The 11,800-nt window shown below is 42.8% G+C and overlaps 3 protein-coding genes across 3 annotated transcripts; 1 reads left to right on the top strand and 2 right to left on the bottom strand.

Annotated features, from left to right (window-relative positions):
• Nucleotides 1-4: 4 nt before the first annotated feature.
• On the bottom strand, nt 5-7,415 carry LOC139553196 (uncharacterized). Its single transcript, XM_071365243.1, has 6 exons — nt 7,347-7,415; nt 7,096-7,237; nt 6,530-6,805; nt 932-1,297; nt 488-694; nt 5-253 (listed from the first exon to the last, which is right to left on the bottom strand). The coding sequence occupies exons 2-6, from the start codon at nt 7,216-7,218 to the stop codon at nt 80-82; spliced, it is 1,146 nt and encodes a 381-aa protein (XP_071221344.1). The 5' UTR covers nt 7,219-7,237; nt 7,347-7,415; the 3' UTR covers nt 5-79.
• On the top strand, nt 2,766-6,075 carry LOC139553197 (uncharacterized). The gene is made up of 2 exons (XM_071365244.1): nt 2,766-2,958; nt 4,977-6,075. The coding sequence occupies exons 1-2, from the start codon at nt 2,884-2,886 to the stop codon at nt 5,604-5,606; spliced, it is 705 nt and encodes a 234-aa protein (XP_071221345.1). The 5' UTR covers nt 2,766-2,883; the 3' UTR covers nt 5,607-6,075.
• A 115-nt stretch (nt 7,416-7,530) lies between the features above and the next one.
• Nucleotides 7,531-10,959, bottom strand: LOC139553026 (putative uncharacterized protein C6orf183). Its single transcript, XM_071365021.1, has 9 exons — nt 10,820-10,959; nt 10,462-10,645; nt 10,192-10,305; nt 9,786-9,980; nt 8,987-9,131; nt 8,707-8,858; nt 8,370-8,522; nt 7,889-7,990; nt 7,531-7,710 (listed from the first exon to the last, which is right to left on the bottom strand). The coding sequence occupies exons 1-9, from the start codon at nt 10,957-10,959 to the stop codon at nt 7,531-7,533; spliced, it is 1,365 nt and encodes a 454-aa protein (XP_071221122.1).
• Between the last annotated feature and the right edge of the window lie 841 nt (nt 10,960-11,800).

The following is an 11,800-nucleotide window of genomic DNA, read 5'->3' as shown; positions in this document are numbered from 1 at the left end:
GGGGTGTGCGCACACATTTTTATATTAGCTATTCATTTATACTGTTTAACATGTTAGTCTGTTTTGAGGTGATATCACATTACACTGTAATCAGTCTATAATTCATGGGTAGAACTAGGACTTGCCTGCCACCACCGAGGGACACCAGATGTTTGGCCACATAGTTAGGAGGAAGACCATAGTCACAAGGAGTAGCTCCCTGTCCCTGACCTCCTCTCCACACCCGATGGAGGTATTGCCGCTGACGATCTATCTAATAGTCAACATAACACAGTTAGAGAGACCTTTAGAACGCATGGCATGGAAAAGTGAATATACTGTATATTCAACTTCAAAACCTATTGCCTTTATTATCTTTGCTAACGGGCTATCCCAGCCAATAGTTTATTCATGGTCCTTCAAGGCAGATACACCTGTTATGATTTAACTATCCACACTGGCATCAATAGCTCTCTAGGCTGTGCCACAATTTTTCAGAAGCAATTACTTGGTTATCCAGCACGGCTCTGATGAGTTGCTGGTGTGTCTGCATACAGACCATCTCTGCCCGGTAGGCCTGAACAAAGTACTCTGCTCCCATGTCCAGGTGTAGCCGAGGCCTCCTGTGCATGATGTCTGTGATGACCTGAGCCAAGGAGAACCTCTCTTCTGGTCCTGTCACATGTTGGTAGGCCTCAATATAGCAGTTCAACAGCTGGAAATTAACAGAGCATGGTTCAAGTAATGACACGCAATATACTGGACTTAAAATAAACTGATTATCGCCTGGGTCGTGTTCATTAGGCATCAATGAGAAGAAAACAGACTGAAACAGGGAGGGACTAAATGTCCAACGAGAAATGTGAATTTTTGTTTTCCGTTTCAGAACATTTTAAGATGTTTTCTGTTTCGTGCCCTAATGAACACGGCCCTGTTCAGCATATTTACTAACCTGCACTTTGCTCTCCAAAAAAGCAGCTTCGCATGTCCACAGGTCTAGGAGAACTGCAACTCTATCCACATCTGTCTGAGCCCAGGAAGAGTGGAGGTCTGTCGTTGCAGAGCTATGTGACCTCTCAGACTGACCCTTGACCCTGCCTCCCTCAGACTGGCCCTTGACCCTCCAACTACTCCTCTGGATGTAGTGTGAGCCCAGAAGAGTCAGTGTGTCTTCCAGCTCCTCCAGGTCTTTCAGAGCCACGTCGTACACCACGTAGAGCCCTCGCTGGTCCTGGGTGTGGACGTATCGCTCCTCAGTGGTGTAGAAATCATGAAGATTCTCCACCTCTGGGTACTCCATGAACTCGGAACAGTGAACCTGTAGTCACAGTAACACCGATATCAATTCCCTAATGAACCTTTGACATAGCAGACGCACTCGCTCGATCACTCACTTACTCACTCACTCACGCACACACACAAACACACACGTGCACACGCACACACACACATACACAAACACATTCATACTACACAGACGGGCGGCAGGTTAAGAGCGTTGGGCCAGTAACCGAAAGGTTTCTGTTTCGAATCCCCAAGCTGACTAGGTAAAAAATCTGTCTATGTACCCTTGAGCAAGGCACTTAACCCTAATTGCTCCTGTAAGTCGCTCTGGATGAGAGCGTCTGCTAAATGACTAATATTTACATCACAACTTCTGCTACCAGACTCTTATTATGATTGGACAATTGAACACTTGCCCCCCCAAAACACGTGTAAATATTGGAAGACACTTAGAAAAAAGGGTTCCAAAAGGGTTCTTCGGCTGTCCCCATAGATCTGTTTTTGGTTCCAGGTAAAACCCTTTTGGGTTCCAGGTTGAACTCCTTCGGGTTCAATGTAGAACCCTCTGTGTAAAGGAAACTTTACATGGAACTCAAAAGGGTTCTACCTGAAACCAAAAAGGGTTATTCAAAGGGTTCTCCGATGGGGACAGTCAAAGAACCCTTTTATGTTCTAGATAGCACCTTTTGTTCTAAGAGTGTATAATGTGTGCTTTCCAGTATAATACTTATGCTAAAATGTTTATTCTATTCTACTGAGCCATTTACTTTGTGTTCTTATTCTTATGTGTGGTGGAAATTCTACCTTTAACTAATAACGAGGAGAGGCAAAATCAATAATCAATCAAGGTATTACTTTTATTAAAAACGTATTATAATAAGGAGGCTGGTCGTCCCATCCCTGCAGGTGAGATGGAGTGAAAGGCCAAAAACAGACAGAGTACAGGAGCATTATATAGTCAAGCTACCCCATGCAAGCATCTGCAAAACATGCGACCCTATGTATGTGTATGAGTCTGTCGCAAGTGAGTGAGGACAACAGGGGCCAGAATGACAGGAACCAGGCATACTTCCTCTAACCGTAGCTCCACAGTTCCCCCAAGTTTAACAGGGTTTAACAGAAGATTTCCCTCAAATAGGTTTGATTATCTTTTATTGCATTGTCAAGAAGGAACCTGCAAGTAAGCATTTCGTTGGACGGTGTACACCATGTGTATCCCATACATAAGACTAATAAAACTTCAAACTTGATAGTTCACAAGAAGTCTGGAAGTTGTGGAGAGTGGGTAGGGGGTGTTGTGTTGGTATAATACTATTGTGCGGTGTTTCAGATATTGTTCAATGAAAAACATTGGACACAAAACAACATCGACCACCTTAAATGTCAGGTAATATCTGGTCCCCACTGTTCATGTAATCTTATTCATTATGATTGTGAGGATTAAAACTGGTCCTAGATCAGAGAAACTTTTTGAATATGTGGCAGAAAGAAGGGAACTTTGTGCAATCGAACTCAGTCCAGCACAGGACTGGGTCACTTTCAGTTTCATTTCCTGTATACTGAGGTCTTCATGGTTAGTCCTGCCTCCTTATCACACAAGACCCTCATAAACACTGTGAGATGGATAAAATAGCTGTCATACAGGTCTCAGACGTGAGGAGAGGAAGGAGAGCAGCACCACAGCACCAGCAAACCGTAAGTTACTGTAAATATAACATATTTTATGTGTTCGTTTGTGTGATCTTGTTTGTCTATATCAGGTGTGTATACTTACTTAAGAGCCACTGAACAGTGTGCTTTTCTGTTGCTCATTAGAAAAACAAGAGTTCAGTCTTAGAGGTGTGTTTCCTGACCGATTCTGCGTTTGGTTAATGATGTTTGTCCCTAATGAGACACGGAAGCCTAATCCATGTCTCATACATATGCAAACAAAGTCGGAACTGCGGTGCAGGTCTGTCTCACTGTCTATGTTATTGGATAGAGGGCAATCGCTGCAGCTGTTCACCCCATGTTAGTCGGCAAATGGACATCGTCAAATCGAAACCCAACCTTCATTTACCCGTTGTGACGCACAGATGTTCCAAACTCCGTTCTTAGACGAGATTGACTTTATGACCAAAATGATCCTATTTACACTTTGTAGTACATTTTGACACTAGGATAACTGTTTGAGACTCAAATCGATGCCACATTCTACGGGATTTGTTGCTTTTTAAAGGCAGTATCTAAAAGGTTGAACACTGTGATGATACAATGCTAGTATTAGTTAAGAACAGCTGGCATGTTGTAAGGGTTATGTGTCCATGCCCACAGTGTGGACAGAGCCACTAAACATATTTGTCATACCCATTCACACCCTTTTTCTACCATAAAAGCGTTGTGAGAGATTGCCCTCTATTTATTACACAACATGGTTGAATATTTTCTTTAAAGACCCAGGGCAGTTGTTTTTTTAATCTCAATATCAAATCATTTCTGGGTAACAATTAAAAGTTTCCATTAAAATGGCCGAAAATAAACAAAAAAAATTTTTTTTGCAAAAACTATTTGTCAAGCAAGAATTTTGCTAAGACTGTCTGGCAGTTGTCTAAGTGAGGGACTTAAGAGGAGGGGACTCATGGGAGGGATATTTAACCGGAAAACTAACTGTTATTGACAGAGAGTTAGAACTCTCTTTGCTGTTGGTGTATTAACAATCTAAAACTCCACCCATGCAAAACCTGCTGATTAGAAGGTTCTGGCTAAATTGTACTTCCAACAAGCCACTATTCAGAAATAACACTGAACACATTTTCTTCACACGTTTATAGAGTTAGTTTCATCAATATTATACAAAACACAGGTAAAGCAGAATGTTGACTGCACTGGGCCTATAACGTTCCATGGTATACACTATTCATCTCGAGCGGCTAGATGTTCTTTACCATTCGGCCATCAGATTTGCCACCAATGCTCCTTATAGGACACATCACTGCACTCTATACACCTCCGTAAACTGGTCATCTCTGTAAACTGGTCATCTCTGTATACCCATCGCAAGACCCACTGGTTGATGCTTATTTATAAAACCTTCTTAGGCCTCACTCCCCCGTATCTGAGACATCTACTGCAGCCCTCATCCTCCACATACAACACCCGTTCTGTCAGTCACATTCTGTTAAAGGTCCGTCCCCAAAGCACACACATCCCTGAGTCGCTCCTCTTTTCAGTTCGCTGCAGCTAGCGACTGGAATGAGCTGCAACATACACACTCCTACTGACAGGTGTAGCTGTGTTGCGTGATGCCTTGTTCTCTCTACCTTCCCTTTGTGCTGTTGTCTGTGCCCAATAATGTTTGTACCATGTTTTGTGCTGCTACCATGTTGCCGTTATGTTGTGTTGCTACCATGCCGTGTTGTCATGTGTTGCTGCCTTGCTATGTTGTTGTCTTAGGTCTCTCTTTATTGTAGTGTTGTGTTGTCTCTCTTGTTGTGATATGTGTTTTGTCCTATATTTATATTGTATTTATTTTTTATTTTTAATCCCAGGCCCCCTGTCCCCGCAGGAGGCCTTTTGCCTTTTGGTAGGCCGTCATTGTAAATAAGAATTTGTTCTCAAAAGACTTGCCTAGTTAAATAAAGGTTAAATAAAAATTAATTAATTAATAAAATATTATGGGATTTTATTGCACACAATCACACCTACTAAAGTTCTCTCTCTCTCTCTCTCTCAAGGGTACCACCATGGTTCGAGGTACGTTGAACACTATGGCAGATCTAAGACGTTCTGGGTTTGGTCGTCACTTGCCCAGGCATGGACTCAAGCTCCTGTTCTGGTTCGCCAAGAATTACATTGACTTTGATATCACGGGTGAAATGGTTGCAAGATACAACCCCAACGAGGGGGGCTTTGATTTCCATCCCTTCCAGAACAGACCAGAGTGGGACTGCAGCAATGTGACCACAACTATATCTGCAATTTCCTGCAATTCCCCGCTCCCAGATAACGTCCACCCATACTATATAGTGGGCAACCTGAATCTGGAAGAATCCAATTGCCTTCCTCAGTATGTCAGAAAAGACTTTACTGGTGACCAAGACGACAGTAACATGGACCGCCTCATCATCAGTCTGCGTCCAGACGGGACTGTGGATAAGGTTTATGTGACCCAGCATGACGATGACGGTCTGAGTTTTGACCCTGACAACACCTACCGCGTCACCAGGGGTCTGCTCAGGGACATCCGTGACCTAAAGCTGCGTAAGTTCCTGAAACAGGCAGGTTATAGCAACCGCCAGCCAATCATATACTTGGATGATTATGAGGACATTCTGAGTTATTTTGAAGACTTCTTGATACTGTAGTGTAGTACAGAGCTCTGTAACCATGATTCCACTATTGATCTGATTCTGAAGTGAAAGGACAGGACAGGAAAACAGCAGTATAGTTTTGCTTAGCCTTTTGCAATGTGTATTATATAGGTAAACTGATTGTATTTTCATTGTATGCTGTTGTAACCCCCTCCTGTCTTGTTCATTGTTTTGTCATTTAGCTTTTTCGTGATGAAATCGATTTTTGAATAAAAAATTATCTATTTAGCATTACTATGCTATTGGTAATACAAAAAATATAAATATTTTCTATACAACATTATTGTATGTGTGTGTGTCTTGTGTGTGTCTAGCTCATGCAAATCCTATGTTATGAATAGTGCCTCTTGACTCTACCATAATACCTTTCTGTAAAAAAAAATCGGTGTAGTAAAAATTACATTTTCCTGTGTTTTATATAATTTTGTACAACAGCTGATTAAACTAACACTGTAAAAAAAAATATGCAAATGTGATCAGTGTTATTTTCTGATAAGTGCTATTTGAAAATACGATCGACACAGGACCTGGTTTTGCATGGGTGGAGATTCGGCGTGCCTCGTGAAATCCTCAGGCAGTATAAGTTAATCGACCAATACCAAATGGAGTTCCAAACCAGAAGAGGAACAGCTTTGTGGAATGAAACACCCCAGGGTCAGATTAGCCTGGTCCTCAGACCAGGCTGCAAGGGTTACCAGAACTACTTGGCTGTAACTCACACACGAAAAACGCCATTCTGATCCTTTTTTATTTAATGCAAGTGTTTACACTGCTTTTTAGGAAAAATGTGTTGAAAGTTCAGGGAGCATTATTTTAGTCACCTCTAATGATGAGCGTTTACTCACTTATTTTCTTCACCCCTACAAATCACTAATGTCATTAATGTCTCAGGTTGTACTGTAGCTGTGATGCCCTACCTTGTAGTCAACAGGAGTGTTGTGGCTGTAGAGGTGAGAGCCCAGACCTCCGACTGTCCCACTGCACCCTCTGGCCGCATTCATCCAGCTTGACTCCTCAGTGGTGCTGACCAAACCTCCTCCTCCTCCTCCTGCTGCTCTTCCTCCTCCTGCTCCTCCTTCTCCCGCTCCTCCTCCTCCACATGCTCCTCCTCCCTCCACGCGCATCCCAGCTGTGTCAAAAGTCAGGGTTCTCTCTATGGACCTCAGGTAGTTTAGAATGCCTAGGGAGATGCGCTATAAGGGAGAGAGGACGGGTAAGACAGCTCAGGCTCCAGATGGAATGGGAGGGTAAATAATATGATACAGTAGATAATGGATAGCAGTTCAGCATCCCAACAGAGACTCACCGGGGAAGAGAGGACAGCTCAGGGTTCAGTGGGAGCGACAAGAGTATTAGCGAGCAGTCCCTAACAGTCTAAAAGTCTACCCTGAACTCCCTTGTGGTCTTGTGTGGCGCTAGCTACGCCAAGGTCATCGTTTCAATTCCAGCAGCAATCACACAAGTCTCTTTGGATGAAGCTCACCTGCAGTTCCCTGATCTTGAGGTGTTGAAGGTAGAGGAGTGACAGGTAGGCTCCCCTGGCTGTGACGGTGTCTGAGGTACCCTCTTCCCCCTCCTGGCCCTCATCCAAACCCAGCAGCTGCATGCTGCTCTGGTAGCTATAGCTGGGGCGAATGAGAGAGAAGGGACGCCAAATAAGCAAAAGGCATTCCATTTTAATTCAATTGAGGTCCACATTCAAGTGATCCTATTCTGTCCTTCTTAATAATGTACCTTTCATTTATTTTCTTGACTGAAGTGGTTCTCCTCTTTGTGTTGCTTTTATCCTGTCCTCCACATCCACTGGATTCCTAACAGGAAAAAAATGCTAATTGTGGTTATAATGAACCCAGACACAATCCATTTTACATGATGAAAAAGCATGTTACCTTTGTAGCACACATAATCACATCTCTGACTAGGTAATACATGCCTGATAAAGATTGGCAGCGCTGTAAATGCTGGTCCAGATCTGCAAGGTGTTGTGTCTGTTGGTGTGTGATGATGTCAGCGATGATGAGGGCTGGATGGCCTGAGGGTCACATACCTGGGAAGCATGCTCCCTCAGGGCCTCAGTCACTACGACAGGATCTGACAGCTGGGGAGGGAGAGAGTGAGGGATAGAGCGAGAGAGAGGTGTCACTGTGAGTATGCAAAATAACACAAGATTGAAAGTAATTGTTGTTAGCCCATAGTTCGATACACAATACAAGCTATAGAGATGAACGTTAATAGGTTATTTATATAATCCCTCCTTTAGGTGTCAGACTGTTTACCTGGAGGAACCTGCAGTGAGTCCTCAGCAACTCATCATAAGACTGGAGCTCCTTCAGCTTGGTGACAAGTTTCTGTTGCCAGGGATCCCGTTTGGGCTTCACCTGTTTTGTTAGTATTCAGTCAGAAAATAAAAATTAGGGATGTAATTTAAGGATTTGGGGCACTGGTCAGCTGGGCTAGTAGGCTGCAATTGTGTTTTAGCCTAGGTCCAAAATCTGTGCCATGCCATATTTGGAAATACAACATTTTACTAGTTTGCCACATTTTCTTCTAGCCCAGTCTGAAAAGTACTAGCCTCTGGATAAAGGGCTAGCTTAATTTCCATCCCTAATATATCAACGTTCCTGACACCTTTTCTTCAATCATCTCTGAACTAACTTGTTAGCACTTCAAGTGTTATCAAACCAAGTACTATGCAGGACAAGGCTTGACAGGAGAGAGATCATGACAGAGACCGGGACAATCCCTCTCTCTCCAGACCTGAATGTATGGTATCCAGTTAGCGTTCTTCCTCAGAGCCATGGTGCTCCTCTTCCTCCCCCACTGTCCCTCTACAGCTTCTGTCCCATCATACTGGAGGAAGGTCTTCATCACCTCCTGCTGTCTGAAGATCACCCTGAACTCCTTTGAGATCTGACCAACAAACAAAGGACCAGATTCAGAGTTGAGATAAATGCGAACAGCTCAGACGTTCGCATAACTTATTAATTGACGTCAATGAGAAACGTACACGAAATTGAGGTTTGGTGTGCGGATCTACACCAAGAGAGTACACTACGAACCAAATAACTTGAAATGTATGTTTCAACGTTACTACCTTGCTGAAGAGCTCCATCTCCTCTGCAGTGTTCCTGATGTTTTGGGTGTCGTAGTGCAAACGGAAGTAGGAGACCAGGCTTTGTAGTTCTGGGAGGAACTCCTCCAGTTTCACAGTGTGCATGGGAACTTGGTTAGGCAATCTAAACATCCCTACGGAAAGGAACGATCACGAGCATGAGTTGAATCTCTTTTGTAGCCACATGTAGAGTTGTATCTAGTTCAAGTAAGACATTTAAATGTAGAGGTTCAATAAGGTAGCAGTCAATGTTAGTGTTTACCCTCAAGCCCAGGAAAGACTTGGTCTTTATCTTCTGAAGATGTGTGGACAGATTCAATCAGCACTGGGGAACTTGATGGGGACTTCCTTAATAACTCAGAATAATCTTTATCCCTCTTCTCAGAGGCTGGGATGTAGTGGATCACCTGTAACCCATCATATAGTGTGAGGTAACAAACTGTCTTATTTCTAAATAAATCTGTTACACAGTATTCATCCACCCATCCCAAAAGTCAACCAAGCTTTGGGGTGCATCTCAGTAGTCTAAAGTGACTTCCTCTCCTTGTCTCTTTTTCTTTATCTGCTCTAATCTAAACTAGCCTTTGATTTCAGCTACATGGCGATGAAGGAGAGGAGACGAGTAGAGGAAGACACTTTAGACCATTGAGATGCAGCCATAGGATGCACCCTGAATGGTACCTTCTTCCCTATATGGGGCACTACTTTTGACCAGAGTCCTATGAGCCCTGGTCAAATGTAGTGCACTACATAGGGAAAAAGTTTCGATTTGGGACATACTCATAGGGCAACGTAGTGAAAAAGCAATGTGTTAAGTGAAAATTGTACCATAAACCTCATTGTAATCTGGCAACGAGATTTAATTTGAAACTTTTTTTCAACAATGTGCATTTCAACAAAGAGGCAACTATTTATATATTGCTTAATCTCCTCCGTATAATGCACATTGTTAAAATTATTTCACAGTGACAGATTACAATGAGGTTTACGGTCAATTTTGCACTTAACAAGTTACTGTTGCGCTACAAAAACATCGCCCATAGTCTCTCTGATGGCCTTACTGTCAGGAAGTGGTGGATGGTCTTGGAGGCATGCAGGTGACAAACCAGCCAGGTGAGGTAGATGGTCACATCTTCCTGGGTGACCGCGTTGATGGGGTTGCCCCGCCCTGTCAGGACCTTCTCCCTGGAAACAGCCAGTCTCCTGGCCCGCTGGACAGCATCCTCATACTCACTGACCAGGTTTGATACCTGGGCCTAGTGGAACAGTATGGTGAAAGAACACACCTGACCTGGGTTCAAATAGTATTTGTTTTCTTTCAAATAATTTAGTGCTTGATTTAGCTTTCCTGCTGGAACACCACAGAGATCAACTGTTCATGTAAAAAGGATTTATTGATTGATCGATTATCCTCTATTACTCATAATAAACTAAGGTGATTTATTAAATATCAAAGTGCCAGGTTACCTTGTAGAATGGATACAGCTGCTCAATGATGTGGGAGTGACGACAGAACCGTCTCCATCTCAGCATCAGCAGGTACTTGATCTGGGCCAACTGGTAGCATCGGTCTGCATAAAACTACCATAAATACACTGAGTGTACAAAACAAAACACCTTCCCAATTTTGAGTTGCACCCCCTTTTGCCTCACAACACCTTCAATTTGTCAGGGCAGCGAAGGGGCCCTAAGCGTCACCAATGTGATCCCAATGACATTATAAACAGCACAGTTTACCTGGTGCAGGAGAAGAGGCAGACTCTCAGGTGTGTACTCCAGGCTTAGGCAGCTTTGCAGCTCTCTCTGTAGCACATTAGACAGAGGCACCACTGGCAGTGCTTCTGCCACCTGAAGACCTCTCCTCAGGACCTGCTCTCTCTCCATACGAAAGTACGATACATCTTTAGGAACTGGAACTGAGCTATAGTACGATGAAAAAAATATATAGAATGCAGTAGAAAACAATAAAATACAAAATAACATTTACAAAAAAGACAGCCAGTATCAAACAGACAAAATCACAATCACTGGCATTTTAACTGGGCAACTTTATTTTGCTCACAGACCTCCCTCATATCCATGTGTCCGTCTATACCTGTAAGACTTGGAGGGTGTTTCCAGGGGAGATCCATTCTCCTCTATTTCAGTTCTGAGAGCTGACAGCTGGACAGACAACTCTGCTTCCATCTGCTCCACCTTGGCAGTGGAGGAGACTTTGTACCCCACCTTGGACATGATGGGATGTCCTGGATACTATATAAGTAACAAACCCCAAAAGGTCATTTATGTACCACAGCAAAATCAAGCGGCATAACTCTATTGGTGGTGTTATCCAATCAAAACATCTCTGAGGAGAGATATTGCTGTTTGGGGGGGTTTATATAAAAAAATGTAGTAGTAGTTAGATTTCTCAATAGGTCTTCCAAAACAGAAAATAAACTTGCCTTAATAACCGAATCATTGGCTCCTGAAAACAACTCCAAACTGGTTCCCAAGCGTGTTGTCCAGAGTCACCATGGAGACTATGGGGCCATAAAAAGTCTAAACAGACCTATACATACTTTTGAACTCTAGAGGGCACCAGAACTTCAATAACGCCCCTTGATCCAACAGGATTGCTGACCTAGGCAAATCTGAATTTTCTGACAGACAAGGACCATATGCCAAAATGTGTGTTTCAAATGTATCAATTTGTGGTAATATTTGTCTGTGCTGTTTCTTTCATTGGTGAATACACTTCTCTTTGAATAATTTCAAGGGAGATAAATGCACTATGCTCTTGTAAAATATTTTCAGTGATAATATTTTTAGCAGATTTGTTTTCCAAAAAGAATAAAGACAATCACATCACTCAATGAAATCACAATGATAAACTTCTGTTTTAAATTTCCAAAGCAATGATCAGCAATTTAGATAAGTCAGGTGTACCTTGCAGCAATACAGTGCAATGATCTCTTGGTGGTAGATATTTACCCTACTGTACATTTCAAATACTTCATTATTCTATTATCAGCTCCCCTAGCTGGATTTAAATAGCTCAACATGCTCACTTCTCTTGGATACAGGAAAGCCGATT

The sequence above is a fragment of the Salvelinus alpinus genome, chromosome 25, assembly GCF_045679555.1.
Source record: "Salvelinus alpinus chromosome 25, SLU_Salpinus.1, whole genome shotgun sequence".
NCBI classification, from domain to species: Eukaryota; Metazoa; Chordata; class Actinopteri; order Salmoniformes; family Salmonidae; genus Salvelinus; species Salvelinus alpinus.
Note: the sequence above shows the minus strand (reverse complement) of the source record. Positions and strands in the feature narration are given on the sequence as shown.